Below are 23,940 nucleotides of genomic sequence, written 5' to 3' on the forward strand. Positions count from 1 at the left end.
AATGAGCATCCTGGCTTTGGTTACATGAGCCCTGCTTTCTAACAATAACAAAGAGACCCTGGCAGGCAGAAACGCACGCACACGCACGCACACACATACACACACACACACACACACAGTCTGAATACAATGCATGTCTCTCTCTATGCAGGACGTATAAGAACAGACAAACGTTGGAAACAAAGGTGTTGGTGTAGTGTTTGAGACAGAAGCCTGTGGCTGCTGAGATCCTATTCCAACCAAGCATCCCAGGAGTCCATCAGAACCACCTGCTCTTCGTCTTCTCTCGGCTTATTCACTCCAGAACTTTGTTTTTCATGACAATGGTTGCACTTTGGACTGGGCCAAAGGCGTTTGGAACACGCAAACTTAACTTGTTTTCCCATCTCTACTCAATGGCGCCTGCATTATTGACCATTTTCGCGATGTTTGCGGACCCATCGCATGTTCTGTATTATAGCTATGGAGACAATAGTATGGCTCATTTGACAGGCATTGTTTATAGTCCAACACTGACTAACCAGTTAATCTCTACATATTTTAGTTTGTGTGCTATTTTTTTTTAATCTTTTCCCCCTCCTTTTTCCTCCCATCCCAATGTTAGTCATTATGCCAATTCCCAATCCCCTTCCTGGTCGCTGCGCACCTACCCCCCACAGTCGGTCTGGGAGAGTGGAGGCTATCACGTGCTTCCTCCGACACACGTGTAGCCAATCAACCGCTTCTTTTCACCTGGCAGCGCGGACTCTCACTGAGAGGGTGTAACGTGTGGAAGGATCACACTACCCCCCTTAGATCCTATCCTTGCTGAGCAGGCGCCCCGACCGAACTGTAGGAGTCGCTGTTTACAACGACCAGGACCCACCCATCAGCTTTCCCACCCCTAACACTGCCAATTGTGTTAGTATGAACGACCAGCCAAGCTGATAGCAATGTGGAGAGCTGGGCTCGAACCCAGCATCTCCTGCATTGGTGGCGAGCGCCTTGCCCACTACACCACCTAGCCGCCCCAGTTTGTGTGCTATTCTAAATATCACTCCTTTCCAAAATAATTCAGTCTTTTTTTCTAGATCGTGACATATGGCGTGTTATATGCATATGCCAAAAAATCGTTCGGGTTGCTCGCCTGAAACTGAAAATATTTCCAAATCAAAAAGGTATATACCCAGGGCTCGAAATAAAACAATTTACTTGGTAGCACTGGTGCAAAAATTTAGGAGCACCCATCAAAATGTAAAGAGCACCAACAATATATATGTAATATAGATTTTTTATTGATAAAAAAAACTACAATATACAGTAACAGTACTGTAATGCAGTAAAACACTAGGCATGTGCCGGTATGACATTTTAAGGGTACGATAACCTTGGGCAAAAATACCACGTTTCACGGTATTCGGTACATACAAAAATCCCCCATTGAACAAAACATCTTTTATTACAGTGCACAATAAGCTTTTCTGTAAGTGTTATTTTTTTTTATCCACTTTTTTCTCCCATTTTCTATATTTTCTCTCATCCCAATTTCGTATCATCCAATTCAACCCTCCCCTGTCACGAACGCTGTTTCTTGCCTCCCACAAGCCGGCTGCAATGTGGACTAAGTCATACATAGCACAAATCCCCTCCGGTACTTGAGGTAACAGCAGTCGCATCTTTTCACCGCAGCAGCTCGAACTCTCAGTGGCGAGGAGTAACGCGTGGGAGACTCACGCTGCCCCCGATACTTCCTGTTTCCGCCGCACCGGCGTCACCCAACCGACCTGTAGGAGTCGCTGTTCACAACGTCCAATCCCCACCCACCGGCTTTCCCACCCTCTGTAACACTGCCAATTGTGTTAGTATGACGGCCGGCCAAGCCGGTAACAACGCCGAGAGCTGGGCTCGATACCAGCATATCCTGCGTTAGTGGCGAGCGCCTTGCCCACTGCGCCACTCAGCCGCCATCTGTCTGACCACTTTTTTTTTTTTTTTTTTTTAGGATTTATTTTTTGGCGTTTTATCGCTTTATTTCTACTGGGCAGTCCAGTAGGGAGAGACAGATGAGGAATGGGAGACAGAGTGGGGGGGAAGACATTCGGCAAATAACGACGGGTTCGGGAGTCGAACCCGGGTCGGCCGTGTCGCGGCTGAGCGCGCTATGTGGTTCGCCACTGGGGCGCCCTGACCACTTTCAAACTAAGTACAGAATATACAATACTTCCATTTGACATTAGCTATTTATGGGTGGAATATTCCGATTCTAGCTCACTAGATCAGTCACATTAAACTTTCTTTTTGTATAGCTTATAGGGGTGGGCTTGAGTAATCGATTGATCGAGTACTCACAGCTATGAGAGAACTCGATCTTTCAGCCAACAACAGCCAGCTAATGAATGAAAACTTTATTTAACAGATTGCAGAATGGGTACAATACAGTACGGCTCAATACACAATTGTTAAGGGGATGCAGACCAGAGAAAGACGTTTGTCTTGTTTACATCAGGGTCCCCCATTTTCAATTCATAGTGACATTTATGACATATAGGGACATACAATGGCATACAGGTATATAGTAGGCCTACTGTTACATTTGTGACATATACGATATGCAAATATACAGTACTGTTACCCAGAGATCCTAACATAAAATATATACATATGATGGGGAGGAGACTGTACATTAGGAGGGGAGAAACCCCTCTTTATCATCAATGTGATACACACACTACTGCACTATGAACTGCCAGCCAGCTAGCTGGCTACCTAGCCCCTTTCGTGACTGTGATGCACCGAGTGGATTCACTCGGTGCATCACAGTCACGAAAGGGGCTACTGGCTACCCGAATCCACAACAGCCAGGCAGCCAACCGTATAGGGCTGCAACGATTAGTCGACATAATCGACGACGGCGATCATAAAAACTCGTCAACGCCAAATTTTTGCGTCGATGCGTCGTATTAATAATAAAAAAAAATGTGCACTACCTATCTTTGTGAAAGTGGCTTCTCAGCTCTGGTCCAGCTGAAGACAAAGCAGAGGAACAGATTAGACATTGAGCATGACCTCAGAGTTGCTTTGTCTACCATCACCCCAGACTTTGACTCTTGTCAGGAGCAAACAACATCCCCCGTTATCCCATTAGTTCCCTGGGATGTTAAGCTAAGAAGTCTGCTAGGATATATTATTTATTATTATTATTATTATTATTATTATTATTATTATTATTATTATTATTATTATTATTATTATTATTATTATTATTATTATTATTATTTATTTCATTGTGTTTTTAGCCCTAGTTGCACTTTTGTTGCAACCCCAGTTATCCCATTAGTTCCCCCAAACTTACTGTCGGTCTGTTATGTTAAGCTAAGAAGTCTGCTAAGAGCCCGGAAAAGGAGCCCACAGGAAGCAGAGATGGAGGGTGTGACAGAAATAATCGTTAGATTAGTCGCCTACCAAAATAATCGTTAGTTGCAGCCCTACAACCGTACAAAATACAGTCTCAGCCAATCACAACGATTTGTACAGTTAGTTAGCTCCACTCCATTGCGAATGAAAAGGTAGTCAGTATTAGCTAGCTACAGTTGCTAGGTAGCTAACGCTAGCTAGCTAGCTAGCCAACAGCTGCAAAAACAAATGCCTATGATGGTATCAGCCGTTGACACGAGCGCCTATCAGTAGCTAGCCAGCTACATAACGTTAGCCAGGGGTTCCCAAACTTTTTCAGCTCGAGACCCAAAAGAGAAATTTGGTGTTTCCCCGGGACCCAAACTTACAAAAATATATCATGAATTGCCATAACATACATTTATAAACTACTGATAAAGAACACAACAAACCATGAATTTCAAATGTATATGAAATGTATTTATTTAATTATACAAGTACATCACAGCAATAATCAGAGTGTAATGTTAAGTTGCTCACCACCTCATGACATAAATTATGTACATACAATTTTGTAACACTTTTAAATGAACAAACATGTTCTACTCTCCTTTCTATTTCTCACCCCTTTTTCAACTCTCCATTTCTTACCCCCTCCCTCCGTCCCTCAACCTTAAACCCCAACATTGAGCAACATTCTGATTAATTTGTACTGACTTATTTTAAAATTCTACTGACCTGACATCATGCTAGAAGGGGTATAATATTTCATCTATGGCACAATGAAATCTAATGAGAGGTATGTGGCTGGTTGAAGTTGAAGTGCTATTCTGAGGTCATGCTGAGCATTTAGTCTGTTTCTGTATTTGTTTTTCAGGTATGCTAGAGTAGAAAAACCAGATTCACATAAGTATGTGGTGCCAAACTGAATCAACACATCTACAGCTCTTTTTTTTTACTTTTTATTGGCGACCCAATAAAAACGGGTCCCAGAGTTTGGGGAACGCTGTGTTAGACAATGCCTTGTGCATTAAACTAAAGTGAATAGTTTACTCTGTCATTTTGTTAAGTGATGTTGAAAGAGGAGCTGCACTCTTGCTCTCTTCAGAGCGAATGAGAAATGTTGACTAGACGGGTCTGTGAGGGGGAGGGGCAGGGGCAATGCGAGCACTGGGAGCAGCGTGTGTGAACGTGTGTGTGCGGCAACAACTTGCTGTAGGATGAGAGAAGACAGCGAGGCTTGAAGGCTAATCTTAACCAATCTAAAATCAGCATTAAATGTAAGAATGTAAAGCTCACGTTTGATTGGTTAGAATGGTCACTGTCACAAGGCACATACTGAGTGACAAACTAGCGAATGGACAGAGAGAGGGGGGGGGGGGGGGGGGGGGGGGGGGGTCGCACCAGAACAATTATTTGCACTCGCACGAATGCTCCCAATTATATTTTGAGGTTGCACCGATACAATTTCGGTCTCGGTCGCAATTTCGAGCCCTGATACCATATATATACCTTAGGGGGGGGGGGGGGGGGGGTTCCTGCTCTTTTTTGCACAGAGAGAGAAAGACCCAGAGACCCAGTTCAAAAGGTAGGCGATACTGCCACCTGGCGGGATTAGATCGTCATTGCAATTTTAACGTAGGCAGCGGTGCCAGGGAGACACAGAGAGGTCCGCACGAGTGTTTAGAATGGGGATCAAAGGAAAAAGATCAAAGGATCTAAAAACGAGAAAACTCGTTTTTGCCGCTGACCGGTTGGATTTGAAACACGAGAATACTCGTTTTTGGTGCAGAAAGAGTTAAGAATCGATTAGAAAACTTTAATACAATTTCATCTGTAACTATTTTCTACCAAAGTACTGTGGATTACCTTTCTGGAAATCACTTCAGCTGTTTTTGTTTTTTTATGTATTGTTTTGGCACTTTGAGCTCCACAAACCCAGTGCCATTCAGCTCCATTGTGTTGGAGTGATGGCAGACATCTCCAAAACTAGGAAAATCACACCCTGCTAGCTGCTTAGCTCTCATGCTAGAGACCAGATACTGAACAATACCCTGCTAGCTGCTTACAGTAGCTCTCATGCTAGAGACCAGACACTGAACAATACCCTGCTAGCTGCTTACAGTAGCTCTCGTCAATACCCTGCTAGCTGCTTACTAGGCTTGGGCGGTATGACTTTTTTCATACCGTTATATCTTGATTACCTAATACCCCGGTATACGGTATATGACGGTATGACTTTCATTATCATCAGCGGGGGGGGGGGGGCTGTTACCAAGTAAACAAATCACGGAGCTCTCAGAATGGTAGCAGTTCGCTCGCAGCATCTAGTGCTAACGTTAAGCTCTCAGAATGATAGCAGTCCTCCCGCAGCATCTAGTGCTAACATTAAGCTCTCAGAATGGTAGCAGTTCTCCCGCAGCATGCTAGTGCTAACGTTAAGCTCTCAGAATGGTAGCAGTTCGCCCGCAGCATCTAGTGCTAACGTTAAGCTCTCAGAATGGTAGCAGTTCGCCCGCAGCATGCTAGTGCTAACGTTAAGCTCTCAGAATGGTAGCAGTTCGCCCGCAGCATGCTAGTGCTAACGTTAAGCTCTCAGAATGGTAGCAGTTCGCCCGCAGCATCTAGTGCTAACGTTAAGCTTTCATAATGGTAGCAGTTCTCCCGCAGCATGCTAGTGCTAACGTTAAGCTCTCAGAATGGTAGCAGTTCGCCCGCATGCTAGTGCTAACGTTAAGCTCTCAGAATGGTAGCAGTTCGCCCGCAGCATCTAGTGCTAACGTTAAGCTCTCATAATGGTAGCAGTTCTCCCGCAGCATGCTAGTGCTAACGTTAAGCTCTCAGAATGGTAGCAGTTCTCCCGCAGCATGCTAGTGCTAACGTTAAGCTCTCAGAATGGTAGCAGTTAGCCCGCAGCATCCTACACACAACAACAACACATAATATCGTCACAACGCTTTACGGTATTTTCACAGCACTGTCGCAACATTACCGTAAAGCGTGAACACCGTTGTGATCATACACAACACTACAGTTAGCTCTCAGAATAGCCAGTTAGCCCGCAGCACCAGCAACGGTAAGCGTGTCTCATTTAATTTCACTCACTGAAGCGGGGTTCCCCTCCTCCTCCTCCTCCTCCTCCTGTGTGTAGAGACAACCAGCTCTGCATGGCTCGCCCCACTAGTGAGGACTAGTCTCGCCCTCTGCTGGCGCGTGTGTGCACTACAACAAAACTCTGTTTAGACGGTATTGATTTTCAATACCGTCGGTATTTCGAAATACCCCGGTATACCGTAATACCGTCATACCGCCCAAGCCTACTGCTTACAGTAGCTCTCGTGCTAGAGACCAGACACTGAACAATACCCTGCTAGCTGCTTACAGTAGCTCTCGTGCTAGAGACCAGACACTGAACAATACCCTGCTAGCTGCTTACAGTAGCTCTCGTGCTAGAGACCAGACACTGAACAATACCCTGCTAGCTGCTTACAGTAGCTCTCGTGCTAGAGACCAGACACTGAACAATACCCTGCTAGCTGCTTACAGTAGCTCTCGTGCTAGAGACAAGACACTGAACAATACCCTGCTAGCTGCTTACAGTAGCTCTCGTTAGAGACCAGACACTGAACAATACCCTGCTAGCTGCTTACAGTAGCTCTCGTTAGAGACCAGACACTGAACAATACCCTGCTAGCTGCTTACAGTAGCTCTCGTGCTAGAGACCAGATACTGAACAATACCCTGCTAGCTGCTTACAGTAGCTCTCGTGCTAGAGACAAGACACTGAACAATACCCTGCTAGCTGCTTACAGTAGCTCTCGTGCTAGAGAGTAGAGACCAGACACTGAACAATACCCTGCTAGCTGCTTATCTCTCCTCCTAGAGAGACTAGAACAATCCACCAGATACTGAGGAATCCTCCTAGTGAGACCAGTAGTCTGAAAGCCTCACAACCAGCCAATGAACATGAGCCAGGCTACTAAAACCAGGAGCTTACACCTGTACAGCCTATAACACACACACCCACACCCACACACAATGGGACATCAGGAAAACAATACCTCTGTGTGGAATGTCAAATCAGACAACGTTGCACAAGATGGTGGTGTGGCATGGAAAACCACTGCCTCCGTCAACATCCATTAAGACACTTCAGCGCCGGTTAAGGTCAGATTCTAACTACAAACCACAGACGTGTCTCTCCATTGTCTCCCCAGTGTTCTGTTAAGACAGAAACCCTGAAAAGCAGTAGGACCAGACTCTGTCTCTCCATCCACTAGGGCTGAGCCCAAACGTTCGAAGGTTTGGACCTTTGTTCGTTACACTGGCACTCAAATCTTAATTAATGGGTTCGAACCTCTGCTTTCCCCCCCTTTTTTATTTAAAATTTTTTATTTATGTACACTGTCTCTATGTGTTTGGGAGACTCGGGTGCATAAAAACCTGATTATAATCATGTCTCTGCCACAGCGCGAGCTGTGAGTTAATTACGCGAAGGGGGGCATTATGGCAGGAGACTTATTTTACGAAAAAGAGCGAGGCAAGGGAAGTGGCAATTTTTCAAAGTAAAATACCCGGAAGACTAATGAAAATAAAATGAATTTATTTTTAAACAACTTTATTCTTTCTTTGCAGCCCGGTACCAAATGATCCACGGCCAGGTACCGGTCCGCGACCCGATGGTTGGGGACCTCTGCTATAGAGCCGTCTCTCTATACTCCGTTATGCACAAGTTTACAGACTTTCTGAGCGTGTACTGGAGTAGATTATTCAATGCGACTGCCAGCCAGCTTTTGTGCGACGGAGAAATACAATTTAAATTGTGATGTAGAGATCCCGATTTAGATACAATTTAACACAAACGGTTCCAAAGATATTAATGTTTCTCTGCATATTTTCACACCGCCAACAAAGTACTGGGCCCGTTGTCTGGGAATGGATTTGGGTGTGTCTCCTCTCATTTATGTGCGAGTAGACACTCCCCTCAGATGCAACTGTAGTTTTTTCACACAGTGAGGAAAATAATACTGTCGGACAATCTAACAATAATTAACACATTTACAAGTCGTATTACATTTTGCAAATAAGGAGACATATAGAGAACATTTCAAAGAACTCAACATTGCCAATATCTCCATTTCAACCTATTTCTGAATTGCGCAACATATTCTCGACAGTACTGAACCAGAAAAATGATTTAGGACCACATTTTTTGCATGATTAAAAACGATGGTTTGAACGTCAGTTCGAAAAACCCTGGCGAAGTTCGAATCCCCAAAACAGGCTTCGGGGACAGCTCTACCATCCACCCTGAAGCACTGTGCCGACCAGCTGTCTCCATTGTTCACAGACATCTTCAAAATCTCACCGGAGACATGCCACGTGCCAGCCTGCTTTAAAACATCCACTATACTATAATCCCTGTCCCCAAAAAGCCAAGGCCCAGTGGACTAAATGACTTCACTTTAAGAATAGCATAGTATAACTTGAGAATGAGATTGTATAATATAGCATTATAGCAGTGTACATAAAGACCCAGTGCCTCATCCGTAGCTAACAGTGTATTGCACTACCAGGACCTAGCATGTCCTACCATGCTCTGTAAATAACTCATGTACATATACCGATATGCCCTACTTTGATTACTTGTATTATTGCACAATGTCGTTCTATTGGATTCTTATTATATTGGCAAGACCACCCGCATTTCATTGTATACTTGTATGCCGTGACAATTAAAACTCTTGACTTGACTTGACTATATTACTATTGTACTATTATGCACAATCGTTGCGGGCAAGACCCCCCGCATTTCATTGTATACTTGTATGCCGTGACAAATAAAACTCTTGACTTGACTTGACTACAGACCCGTCGCCCTGACCTCTGTGGTGATGAAGTCTTTTGAGCGCCTTGTGCTTACACACCTCAAATATATCACAGACCCTCTCCTGGACCCCCTGCAGTTCGCCTACAGAGCCAACAGGTATGTAGACAACGCTGTCAACGTGGCACTCCACTTGGTCCTCCAGCACCTGGACTCTGCAGCAACCTACGCCAGGATCCTATCTGTGGATTTCAGCTCTGCTTTCATTTCAAACCTTTATTTATACTCGTGAAAGCACTGAGGTTTCCCTCATTTACAGTGATGACGAGTTAACAAAGGACACAAATATCATAACAGTTAATAATTACAATGAATTACAATTACTACAATGATGGATTAAAAACAATTACATGATTCAGTACATAGGTCAAGTGCAATGCCTTTAAACTCCATGAATGACGGGAATGTTCCGAGCTTTAGAGTCTTTTGCAGGGTATTCCATGTGTATGGAGCATCGTAGGAGAAGGCAGATTTTCCAAGCTCAGACCGAACTCGAGGCACCCTGAGCACAAGCCGATCATTCGAACGAGTTTGGTAGGTGACAGCACTCCAGACTAACAAAGATGTAATATAAGGTGGAAGTTTGCCAATAATTGCTTTGTAGATAAAAAGATACCCATGATAACTACGTCGCAACGAGAGAGATGGCCAGCCTACCCTCTCATACAAAAGACAATGGTGAGTATCATATTTGTCACCCGTAATAAATCTTAGGGCGGAGTGGTAGGCAGAATCCAAAGGCCTTAATGTAGACGCAGACGCATGCCTGTAAATGACATCACCATAGTCCAATATTGACAAAAAAACAGCCTGTATAATACTTTTCCTACAGAACATAGGAAAACTAGCGCGGTTACGGTACAAGAAACCAATCTTTTGCCGTAATTTTGTAGCTAGGTTATCTATATGGAATTTAAAAGAAAGTTTATCATCCAGCCATATACCAAGATATTTATACTCACTAACTCTTTCAATATACAAACCATTTGCTTAGGTGTAGCATGTCATAATCTATAACCCTGGCTCTAGAAAACATCATAGACTTGGTTTTACTAGCATTAAGCACTAACTTGAGCTTAGCTAGAGCATTTTGGAGAGTGTCAAACGCAAGCTGCAGGTTCACAATAGCTTCCTGAACAGTATTCGCAATGCAGTAGACAACTGTATCATCCGCATAAAGATGAGCCTGCCAACCTGCTAGTGCTGAAAGACTAGAAACAATATCATTAATATAGATTGTAAAGAGGACCGGCCCCAATACCGAACCCTGTGGTACACCCTTAGACAATGGCAGGAAATCAGATTGAAAGTTACCTGAATTCACAGATTGACACCTTGAAGATAAATAGTCCTGAAACCAAGCACAAGCAGCTTTATCCAGAATCCAGGCCAATGCTAGCTAGACTATTCAAAAGCAAGTGATGGTCTACTGCAGGGGTCGCCAATTAGATTTGCCCACGGGCCAAATTTTCCCCAAGCCATTGTGTGGCGGGCCAATGATAAGTGAACATTTTTTAACTGTAAAAAAAAAAACGACATATACATGTTTGCACTGTCTTTTTTCTATTATAAAGTGCCTCTCAGACAGTGCATTACACATGAACAGATCAGTAATTTGATTTTAATGCAGGTGCTCACATTATAAATCGAGATCAGTAGGGTGCATTTGATTTTAAGCACCACAGCGGGTGTATTATACATCGAATGTATTATTATTATTATTAAAACACAACACTCACCGGCATAATGCAGGCAGCCCTGCCCTGGACTTGATATTGTTTCTGCTTCGGTCCTCCAAAATCCATGTTAATAACATGTTAAATGTCCACTCGCGTTGAATGCCCACCCAACTTGAACACAGTTGCTTGCTCGTGTTGCCATGTCAACAAGCGAGAGTCACCGGTTGCTTATTGCAAGAGTTACCTGTTGCGATAAACCCGTATTTTAAGAATGACACCTGTTTATTAAAATAAGCTTTATAGGTCGTAAGCTCCTCTTCTGGCTCATCATATTTCCCCGTTGCATTGCAAAGAAGTTATTCAAAGACGTTTGTTTTGTTTTTGCAAACGTTCGCTCGCCGGCATCCCAAACGCGGAAGTGAAAGTGAAATTCCATTGGTTCTCCCAGTCCATGTGACCATTTCTAGCATTTCAATTGGCTATAGTGACAGCCATAGATATGATGAATAGATAGATACAGCTTCAAAAGACACTCTGGCGTCACAACGAGTGAATATTTCCTGCGCGTAAAATAAACATCATATTCTCAAAATAACCTGACGGGCCAGAAATTATTGCTGGCGGGCCCATTTCGGCCCGCGGGCCGCCTATTGCCGATCCCTGGTCTACTGTATCAAACGCCTTTGAGAGGTCTACAAAGAGAACTGCACAATGCTTCCCATTGTCCAGGGCTGAAATAATGTCATTAGTGACCAAAGTAACAGCTGTAATAGTACTATGATTTGCTCTGAAACCTGATTGGTGAGTACTTAGCACTGAGCAACTTGAGAAAAAGGTTTTTAATTGGTTGTTTACCAAGGTCTCCAGTGCTTTGGCTAGGCATGATAGTTTGGAGATAGGACGATAGTTATCCATCTTATCCCTATCCCCCCCTTTATGCAAGGGGAGCACCTTGGCAGATTTCCACACTTGCGGGACTATGCCAGATGCAATAGAAAGGTTAAAGATGTGTGACAATGGCTCACAAATGACAGGGGCTGCCAGTTTTATAAAAAAAATAGTCTAAATTGTCCACACCAGTAGAACACTTAGGGTCTATGGATTGCAAGATATTGAGAGTTTCACTAGATGAAAATGGCTGGAAGGAAAATGTAGGTACACACGAGGCATGATCGAAGATTGGGCTAGGGTCAGAGTCAACATCCAGTGGAGCCAGCCCAGTAGACAACCTGTCAAATAAGGACCCAGCCTCAATGAAGTGTTTATTGAAAGCAAGACAAATTTCCTGAGGATCCGAGATTTTACAATCAGCCACATTAATACACAATGGCAATGTAGCAGGGTTATTTTTTGACAGGTTTACTGCACCCCAGAATTTAGCTGGGTTAGAGTAGGAATTCGAGACTAAGTCTAAAAAGTTAGCAGATTTAGCCTTCCTCACAGCTGCAGTAGTTCTATTTCTAAGTTGTCTGAAGGAAAGCCAGTCTTGCGTATCCCCAGTGCGTCTAGCACGTGACCACGCAGAGTTCCGCTCAGAAAATAATGCTGACAGCTCACTTGAGAACCACGGTGCCACCCTATCCTTAATCCTAGTCCTTTTATAAGGAGCATGTTTATCTACAAAGCAATTAAATGTCTTTATAAAAGAATCCAGTGCAGTTTGCACATTATCAGACCCTGCTAAACATAGACTATTATTAGTAGCAATGTCCTCCAAAAAGGTTTGGGGGTTAAAGATTTTAAGATTTCTCCTTTGATACGCGGTCTTGATTTCAGCAGCTTTGTGGATCTAACACAGACCGTAGGACAATGATCACTAATGCCTAAATCAAAAACACCACTAGCAGAGATCCTGTCACATCTGTTAGAAAATATCAAGTCAATGAGAGTGGATTTAGCATGATCTTTAGGGTTTGGTCTAGTGCTCTCAGTAATCAACTGAGTAAGGCAGAGGTTACCACTCACCTCCTTCAGGTAACTAGAAGCAGCATTTCGCCAGTCCAAGTTAAAATCACCCAGCACTAGCATCTCTGAATTAGAATATAATGACAGTATATCCATAATTGTATCAGTAGCACTAGCCTCAGCTTTGGGAGGCCTATAGACACCAATCAAAACTAAAGAGTTACAAGGCCCCAAATCAACCTTCAGCACAAGTAATTCGAAACACTTTGGAACTGTGATGGTATTCAATACTGAAACAGACAAACAGGATTTTACATACATTGCAACACCACCCCCTCTGCCAGCTCTGTCACTTCTATATAAATTATAGTGCTGTAAAGCTGCAGATGAGTCATTGTCAGATTTTTTAACCAGGTTTCCGATAAAACCAGAACATCAGGATCAGCCTGAGATACTAAAATGTTCAGATGGTCTAACTTATGTTGTTGAAGGAGGCTTCGTATGTTTAAATGGATTAGGCCAAGCCCTTTCCTATCCTTGAAGGCAGATGGGCTGTTCAGACTAACTGTGGCAGAGACTGTATCATTAGGTACAGAGGTTATGGGAACAGAAACCTGAGACAAGGGGTGTACATATCTCTCATTTTTAAGATCCACCAGGTTACTCCTGACCACACCCCTCTCTTCTACATAACTGCGCCTACCACGCGACAAACCATCACATACAACAGAGATATTTTTAGGAGTAGGTCCATCAATAGGGCTTTGATCCACCTGATCCCTGGGAGTGGCTTTAAAAACATGGACACAAGGAACTATGAGATGGATCGGACTCACCCCATTTCAGGCCACATCCACTGTTCTATGTTTTCGGACCAGTTCCCTACTCCCACTCACTGCGGATCTCAGAGCCATGTCCATACCCATGGAGAGCAGCCGGGCTCCATTCCAGCTCCGGACGTCTCCAGAAAACATAGAAATTATCTATATAGGGAATCATCATTAGGCAACAGTAACCCTTCAGCCAGATATGAAGTTCACGGATCCTGCTGTACTTGCCATCCCCATACCTAGGGGAGGGAAAGGGACCAGAGATAATGCAGGATTTATTAGATGACTGGACTGTGGAGATCAGGGCCCTAAAGTCCTCCCTCAATAACTCAGACTGTTGATACCTAATGTCATTAGACCCGGAGTGGATGATGATGGATGATACAGGACAAGCTCTCCCAGCTGAGCATGCCCGACTCCACCTGCCGGTGGATCACAGACTTCCTGTCTGACAGGAAGTAGCATGGGAGACTGGGAAAACACACCTCAGACTCCCAGACCATCAGCACAGGTTCCCCCCAAGGCTGTGTTCTTTCCCCTCTTCTCTTCTCCCTTTATACCAACAGCTGCACCTCCAGTCACCAGTCCGTCAAGTTCCTGAAGTTAGCTGACGAGACCACCCCCATTGGACTCATCTCTGGTGGGGATGAGTCCACCTACAGATGAGAGATTGACCATCTGGTGACCTGGTGCAGCCAGAACAATCTGGAGCTCAACGCTCTTAAGACACTGGAGCAGTGGTGCAGTCCTAATATGGGAACTGGTAACACGCCACGCCACGTGCACGCGCGCGCGCGGGTACGTGCATGCGCACAGAACTGATTTATACACACACACACACACACACACAAGCGCATATACGCAAGTGCAATCTTTCTATCATACAAGCTCTTCTTGCTCTCTATTTGTGTGAATGTGCGCGTGGAAAGCTGGCGCGCAGCACAGACGCTTGATTCAATATCATAAGCAGGTAGACCCCCATCACGAATTCCGAGCCACATTAGTATTCACCTCCACTGCCTGTGTCACACAGAATGAAGGGGGAGATGCATTCAGATAGCCAACACCCAGACACTTAGTCTACCTGCGCTTTTTGTTATGTAAAACGGTGACCGGGTACTTCAGTCACAATGAATGGATACAGCGCATTTTTGTGTGCGCGTACACGCGAGTACACATCCGTGCGCGATCGCGCGTACTTCTGCCTCAGTGATCTGGTAACACGGCATGTAACCGGGTGTGACCGCGACTGCACCACTGCACTGGAGATGGTTGTGGACTACAGAAGGACCCCAGCAGCCCCACTCAACCACATCACCCTGTGTGACTCCCCAGTGGACACTGTGGAGTCCTTCCGCTTCTTGGGAACAATCATCTCCCATGACCTCAAGTGGGAGCTGAACATCAGCTCCCTCATCAAGAAAGCACAGCAGAGGATGTTCTTCCTTTGGCAGCTGAATTATTTAAATCTGACAAAGACGATGATTATTTTATTCTATTCTATTGTGCTTAACTTAGTTCATATTTAATTTAATTTTACTCCACCTCTTTATTTTATTATCTCTCTCTGTCCGATAATGTCGCACCAAAAAAGACCAAAGCAAATTCCTTGTATGTGAAAACCACTTGGCAATAAAGACGTTTCTGATTCTGATTCTGATCTGATTCTGAAGTGGATACGGATCAGCTAGCTTAGCTGATGGCCAAAAAACTGTCCTGGCGTTTTAAGATAGGCTAGTGGTCCGTATCTGCTTCCATTCAAAGTATCTATCTTCTTGTCGGATGAGAAGATGGTAAGCACATTTCCCATGATGTTTGCGTATTCCTTTAACTCTTTCACTCACTACAAAGGTTTAACGCTTTTGTAGTGAAAGGTTAACCTTCTGTAGTGTGGTAGTGAAAGGTTAACCTTCTGTAGTGTGGTAGTGAAAGGTTAACCTTCTGTAATGTGGTAGTGAAAGGTTAACCTTCTGTAGTGTGGCAGTGAAAGGGTTAAGAGTTTATGCCTTGAATTAGACTAGCATAGTACATACTAGAACATATATTATATTTATCTATTATTAAAGAGATTTGCACTATATCCATACCTCATTTGCAATTGCACCTTACCTCAAAGTTTTGTACCTCATTTTCTGCATTGTCACAATCACTGTTTACTCATGTTTACTACTTTAGATTGTATATTGTACTGTATATTGCATATATGTATATTGTATATTCCTCTTTACTTACTTTTTTTACTGTATGAAGCACACTCTCAGGGACTCATACAGAACCAAGCATTTCACCGTAAAGTATGTGTATTTTATTGTGATATTTAATAAACAAACTTGAACTTGAGAAAAAAACAGTAAGAATGTATTGTAAATAACTTTGCTTCTTCCTGGTCCTAGTACGTATTATAAATAACTTAGCTTTTTACTGTACAATGCCAAATAAATCCAATCAAAACTACTAACTAACTGTTGCTAGTGCTAGTGTTGCTAGAATTTTAGATTTGTTACACTGTCTCTGTAAGTCACTCTGGATAACAGGGTATCCTACATCTAAAATAACAACAACAACAACAACAACAACAACAACAACAACAACAACAACAGTTAATAATGTTGAATAATAATGGGAATTGACCATATAGCCTACATGATATAAAATAAAACCAGGTCTTGCTGTAGGCTTTCAAATCGGATATATGATCATTATATAAAGGCACAGGTAGTTGCTGGTAGTGGGGGAAAAGTGCCTAGTCATCCTTCCCCTTGAAAGGGATGATGAAAATGTTGAGCGGAATCGGATTACACCTTCTACAAAATAGTTGGCCTACCGCACACGCACACAAACTAGTGAACGGCACTGAGCTAATTATTACATGGTTTATTACTACCCTATTGTAGTAAATGCATGTTTACACGTTTATCAGTTGCATAACATGCCTCTCCGCCCAGGTGTCATTGGTTCCCTGCTTATCATCATCATGAATGAATGAATGAATGAATGAATGAATTAATTAATGACTTGTTTATATAGCACCCTTCACAGCACGAATGCACAGGGTGCTTTACACTACAGCTCGTATATAAAACAAAAACAAAAATCAGAAATAAATGACAACAACAACAGACAGCAGTTAAAAACAGTGAAACCAGATAAAATAATAGAATAAAATAATTTAGATAAAATCATGTCACTAATTTAAAAACAAAACTATAGGAACAGTGAGGACAAGAAAGAGTGCCTATGTATGTATGACCAAAGGCCTGTCTAAACACATGTGTTTTTAGTGTCTCCTCTCTCTCATCTCAAAGTGCATGGACGCACCGCGTGTAGCTTATTGCCAGCGGAAGAGTGCAAGAATGCTTCCGCATTCGTCACCGCACGCCAGTACGGTAATGCGCCTTTCCTTTCGCCCCGCTCAGACAAATGCATGTAGTACATTGCAACACAACGCAGCATTTCCGCGTACATTGCAACGAATCACTTGGAGTTTGAAAGTGATATCAGAAGAAACTACTCAACCTCGGCTGTCTTTAACGATGAGTGAACACAACGCATTGTAACGTTACCGCAGCTGTCAACAGTACTTTACTATGGAATATACATGTATATTATCGCGACGCGTCGTCACAGACTAAACAGTGTTCTGGATTTTCCTACAATGGATTATTGATTGTAAATTGAACCCTTGCACTGAAGAACCATTATGAATCTAACTATGAGTGAACACAACACTCTAACTTACCATGTTTAGATAATAAAGTACTCAACCTCTACTTGTCTACTGTCTGACTGAACACAACACTCTAACTTACCATCTTTAGATAGGCCTGCCACGATAACACATTTTGCTGGGCGATTAATTGCCCCCGAAAATATCGCGATAAGCGATATTATTGCGACCGGTTAGAGAATTTTTTTTGAGAAATGTATTTCCCAAAACTTTTATTTTGAAGCCCACCGCTCCGTCTTTTCCGGTGTTTTAGACTTTTATTTTGAAGCCCACCGACCGGACCGGAAGTATTGTTGTGATTATCCTAAGCAGAACCTATGAGCCGACAACATGTCTCGTCCGGTCCTGTTTTTGAGCTAATGATAAAACAAATAGTTGGTGAACAACTAACTTTAGGTTAGTTTTATTTTTGATTTTTTTGGTCTTTTCCCCCCTCCATTTTCCTCCGATTTTCTCCCATCCCAATGTTAGTCGTATGCCAATTCCCAGTCCCTTCCTGGTCACTGCGCACTTACCCCCCACAGTCAGATCATCTGGGAGAGTGGAGGCTACCACGTGCTTCCTCCGACACACGTCCAGCCAATCACCGCTTCTTTTCACCTGGCAGCGCGGATTCTCATCGAGAGGGCGTAGCGTGTGGGAGGACCACACTATCCCCCTCGAGTCCTATCCGCGCTTAGCAGGCGCCCCGACCGAACTGTAGGAGTCGCTGTTTACAACGACCCGGAACCACCCCGCCAGCTTCTCCCACCCTCTAATACAGCCAATTGTATTAGTGCAGACGGCCAGCCAAGCTGGTGACAAACTTTAGGTTAGTTTTAACGTTAGCTACTAACGTTAGATGCAGCTACTACAGGCAATCAACGATGAGGAGGAAGCGTCAAAGCAGTATATAATAGAATAGCTGTGGTGCGTAAGCACTGCAGCACGACTCGAAACTACCGGAGTGTTATAATAAATTAATTCATGTTTAACTTGTCCCCGTGTCCAGTCCTTTGACTAGCCCCACCCGTTCATTGTAAACAATGATGCATGTAATTGTATTAACGTTATTCTGTGTTAGGGCTGGGCGATATGGAAAAAAATCATATCGCGATAACGATATGATAATTTTATTTTATTTCTCGATATCGATAATTATCGAATTGTTATAAGTATAATTTTTTTTTTTTTTTTTTTTACAACAGATGTATGTTTATTTTGCAGCAATTCTTTGTCATTGCCGCCATCTTTAGTGTTACATCCCCTCACACTCCAGTTCTCAGGCTGCACTGCAGCTGGTTTAAAAGCTAAAGTAAACCGGCTTCTCTGCTGGCTGTGGCTACAGAGGAGTTGAACAGTTCTGGCTCTGCTAGTTTATTTTCGATCTTTTGGCGCTTTTTTGCTGGACAAACCACCGCACATGTGCACTGTGACTCGTGACTGGAGTCTAGTTCTGCTAGCACACATAGCCTACTGTGTACAGACGGTTTCAAAATGTATTTTAAATTAGAAAGCAAACAAAATAAATGGACAAGAGAAAAAGAAATCTGAATTTGGTCAGTATTGTCATTTGGACAAGCAAAGCCATTACTTTAAGTTGCAGGCAAGAAAGACAAGTCTGTCCACTGTCTCTGGTTTTAAAACTGCCCTGTTGCAGGTAAAAAAATAATAATAATATAAAAAAAAAAAAAAAAAAAAAAAAAAAACGATTTTTCGTTTTTTTTTTATTTATTTCGATATTCGATATAGATTATTAAAATATATCGCGATATTTATCGTTATCGTTATATCGCCCAGCCCTATTCTGTGTTGTACTTGTAGCTATGCTATACGTTGTATTTCGTTTGTTAGCTATTTAGCTAATGTTGTTAGCATGGAATGAGAATCAAAGCTCTATCTTTCATCTTTATTTAGCAGTCCAGTTTCTCCGGGCAGTAGCGAGTAACTACTTGGGTCTAAAAATAGCTAACGTTACACTACAAATAATGCTACTTGGTTAAAAGGAACAACACTATTGAGAAATGTAGTTAAGCTATGTGGTGTTGCCCCACGGAGCTCCCGTGCTGTACTCTAGTAACGTCAGCGGCCCGCCTCCCAACACGGACAGTGACTGACAAGGGGCACTGGTTCCGCCTCATTAAAACAAACGCGCAAATAGCAATTAATCGCGCCCATCAAAATCATTGCATTCATTTTAATTATCGCAGCAATTAATCGATTTATTGCTTATCGCGGCAGGCCTATCTTTAGATAATGAAGTACTGGAGGTGGGGGGGGGGGGGGGGGTTGGGTAGGGGACACACACACATTTTACACTGTACATTGGAATACTGACAAAGCCTTACTTGGTCATTTACTGTACAACTAGGTTAGGACATTTGTAGGGGCCAGTTTCGAATTGCAGTCTCACGTAGGTGTTTTTTGAGAGTGTTTTTGAAAGTGGGTAGTGATTCACATTCCTTTACAGCTGTGGGTAGGGCGTTCCACATTGATGTGGCATAGTTGCGAAACGTGTTTAGTCCCTTGTTTGAGGCGAATCTGGGTTTTACATGATTTGTGGAGCTCCCTCTGGTGTTGTGATCGTGGTATTCACTGACCTTTGGGAAGTATTTTGACATGTACATGGGTACCTTGGTCGCGTAGTGTATCTTGTAGACCAGGCCCATTGCAAGTTGCTGTACTCTGTTGTCTACTCTAAGCCATCCTAGGTTGTCAAAGTGGGCAGGGGTGAGGTGGGTTCTAGGAGTCAGGTCAAGTAGTAGTCTGTATTGAGCTGTACTGTACTGTACCCATTCTGCAATCTGTTAATAAACTTTTCAATCAATCAATCAAACCGTGACGTCATCACAACAAGCCCCGGTGCTTGATTGATTGATTGAAAACTTTATTAACAGGTTGAATGAGTACAATACAGTACGGCTCAATAATGGGATGCAGACCAGAGAAAGACTTTCGTCTTGTTTACATCAGGCTCCCCCATTTTCAATTCATCAGGAAAAGTGCGTTTCTCTCCCCGCACATGGCAGACATTATTATCAACACTGTTTTCCTTTCCCGTTCACCGGCAATTGTCCTTGACACCACGTGTGGTGTGGGGTTAACGGTAAATCGCGCTTCACCAAAAACGTTTTATATTTTTTGTTAACGCTCCCGATTTATAAAAAATAAAAATAAAAGCTGAATTGCTGACCCTAAAATGAGCGGATGTTGCAGAGAGAGAACGCACTGACGTGCGTGATTACGAAACCAAGCCGCATTTATCGGAGACGCTCTCTGATTGGCCGACGCCTGTTTCTACACTGGTTAAGCTTAGGCACTCTTCGAAGTTGGTTACGGTTAGAGTTTGTCTTAGAGCATGGCGATAGAACGCCAGGTAGTTTGCAGGCTGTTTGTATGATGAATTGAAAATGGGGGACCCTGATGTAAACAAGACGAAAGTCTTTCTCTGGTCTGCATCCCCTTAACAATTGTATGTATTGAGCTGTACTGTACTGTACCCATTCTGCAATCTGTTAATAAACTTTTCAATCAATCAATCAATCAATGGCGTGGAAATGGGCAAAGACACAGCTCGTCACGGATTGGGCAAACGCGTCAGTGGCCAATCAGAGAGCGTCTCCGAGAAATGCGGCTTGGTTTCGTACGCACGCCACTGACGTTGTATTATGCCGGTAGCCGGTAGATTTTGGCACAACACCGGTATTATTGCGTCCGCTAACCTTTTGTCACATGATGTGTGTATACTTTTTCATTGATCTGCATTGTACTTAAAATAATTGAGAGAAGAGGGGGGGAAAGCGAACCTTTGTCGAGTGTGTTTCCTCCTGCTCGAGACGGGGGCTCCTCCTCGGTACAGCTTGTTCTAAAACAAACAGCCGGCGGGCTGGGGTCCCCCTCCTCATCATCACCATCGTTACGGGACACATGATGGCTGTCGTTACTTTGCAAACGAATCCTCTCCGTCGCGCGTTCATCATCATCATCACCGGCGTTGTCGTCGTCATCATCATCGTCGTCGGTAACTTTGTGAAACACGACAGTTATGTTCTCCTCCTTTCCGCGAGGAACTAGTACTACGGATAAAAGCCGGTCCTCTGCTGTAGAGCGGCTGGGTTCTTCTGTGTGATGATGATGATAGTCGCCCATGGTATGATGATGATGTACCTGTGCGGTACTACTAGCAGCACGCCTTGAAGCGAGTCGCTCTTTTACTCACCGGTTCATGTGTAACCTTGGACTCCTAGAGTGCAATGATTACTTTCTCCACAGGGGGCGCGACGTTATATCATTTGGGCGCCCCCCTTCTCCCCCCAGCCCTGCTGGACAACCAAAACATTACCGTTCAAGTTCCCACAGGATCAAGTTCAATCTAGACGTGTGTGTGTGTGTGTGTGTGTGTGTGTGGGGGGGGGGGGGGGGGGGTGGATAGTGGCAGAAAGGCAGGAGTTTATGCTGCTGTGATATATACAATTATATATGAGAATAATTATCTATACCTAGATAATATATCTAAATAAATATGAATATATTTAAGCATATGTGTAATATCTGTCTGAATATACCCACATCCATATTACCCACTTATACTCCTGTATATAACCCATATAACTGTATGATAGCATGTACAATAATGCTGTATATACCGTATTATATATATTTATTCTTACCATATACATATTTATCCACATCTGTCTGTACATACCTGCTATAATCCTTTTTACATACCTGTAGATACTATATCTATATCATTCTGAATCCCTTACCTACTCTTACTAGTTATGCTGCTGGCCAGTATGACTTACTACCATAGTGTCTTTATACCTGTATCACTGTATATATTAATACTACAACCCTGTACATACATCTGATTAGCACTATTACTCAGTAGTACTAATTCATATTTTATATCCAGTTTAATCACCTGTACATTGTATATATATACAGAGTGGTGCGCTCAGCCGAGCGTACCACGGGTATTGCACTACCACCCCTGCAGGTTCTATACAACAAGAGGTGCAAATCCAGAGCCTGCAGAATAATGAAAGACCCACACCACCCCAACAACAGCCTGTTCATGCTGCTCAGGTCAGGCAGACGCCTGCAAACACCAGCTGCTAGGACAGAGAGACTTCGGCTCAGCTTCTTCCCCCAGGCCATCAGAGCCCTGAACACTGAACTCTCCACACACAAGCACACATGAGCACACACACAACACACACACTGTACACGCTCACACACTAGCAGCCACTTTAACATGAGCAAGCACACACTCATGCTGCACACGCCCCCACACTTATGGCCACTAAGGAAAGGTCACTTTAAAAATAGTATAGTATAACCGGAGATTGTATAAATTAGCATGTACAGGAAGACACTACCAAAGGACCTAGTATGTCCTCCATGCTCTGTAAATAACTTATGTACATATACCGATATGCTCTAACATGTTACTTGTTTATTGCACAATGTTACTTGTTTATTGCACAATGTTGATTCTATTATAATGTAGCACCCTGAAAATATGGCTATTATTCAGAAGTGCTGACTTGCCTTTTATCTCCCCTGGTGCACCAAGACATACTAACTAGTTTCCATTAATATTCCCTCGAACAATGACGCTGGCTTCTCCTTCTTCTACCGGCTGGAATATGGATTATAAACAGTATCACTGGATCATATTCTTCCACCCAGTTTTCCCTGTGTGGCTAGTTGGCGGTACCAGCAGGGGGCGGTGGCAGGCAGAGAGCGTACGAGAGAGACGGGGAAGGAAGCAAGCCAATGGAGACGGAAGGGAGAGGAACGAGCCTCTTCGAGTTTGGACTTGGATGTGACCGGTCGTGTCTCGACAGAGCCCCCGTTGTGGACCACACGGGCGAACGTATTGAACTTGAGTATATGACGGGTTATCCTAGAAGGACCCGTGATAGTGCGTGAGTAAGAGTAACTGAACCCAAGGACTAACGTCCATAGTAGCAGTGTGTGCGGTATATTTAGCATGCTGCTAACGGCTATATCGACTCTAGTCAGCGTTTCCGTTAGCCGGTAATTACCGGTATTTGACCGGCAAAATCTGTTGAAGTCCGACATATTTAATCTCTCCGGTCATAGTGTCCGGTGAAAATAGTTCCCTCTGGGCACAGTTTGATTATTTGAATTGTATTTGGATGGGCTGGAGTTGGGTGGCCTATGCGATGAACGAAACAATCATTGCGTTTGTTGTCGTTGCTTCGCTCAGCGAGAGCTTGCTGCTGGATTTGCGGAAGGCATGCAGCTGCAGACCCACAGAACCCACCAGCTTTGCTGGCACAGTGCGGTCCCCAGACCTGGAAAGCTGCTCTGCGGGTCTGCAGCTGGATGCTTCTTGCAAACTAACTGCGGCCGGCTCGCGCTGATAACAGCTTTCATTGTTGGACCGGCTGCTTGGTGGAGCAACGATGAAACGAATGTAATGAATCGTTCGTCGCATGGGCTATTTAATTTTGGCCTGTTTTGGTACGGTTCGGGTGGTCAAGTTGTGCTTGGAGGGAGTTGTTTTCACCGGACATTATGACCAGCACC

The 23,940-nt window shown here is 43.6% G+C and overlaps 1 protein-coding gene across 1 annotated transcript in view; it reads right to left on the reverse strand.

The window, feature by feature from the left end:
• Window positions 1-21,528, reverse strand: part of slc35g1 (solute carrier family 35 member G1) — a gene marked incomplete at its 5' end in the record, with an annotated part of 44,380 nt that extends 22,852 nt beyond the window's left edge. The window contains one exon of the mRNA XM_084331002.1: window positions 21,186-21,528. Coding sequence (XP_084187128.1) covers window positions 21,186-21,528 — 343 coding nt within the window. The remainder of the gene's footprint in view (window positions 1-21,185) is intronic.
• Window positions 21,529-23,940: the final 2,412 nt, after the last annotated feature.

This window comes from Notolepis coatsorum, assembly GCF_963971535.1.
Source record: "Notolepis coatsorum genome assembly, chromosome: 15".
Lineage (NCBI taxonomy): Eukaryota > Metazoa > Chordata > Actinopteri > Aulopiformes > Paralepididae > Notolepis > Notolepis coatsorum.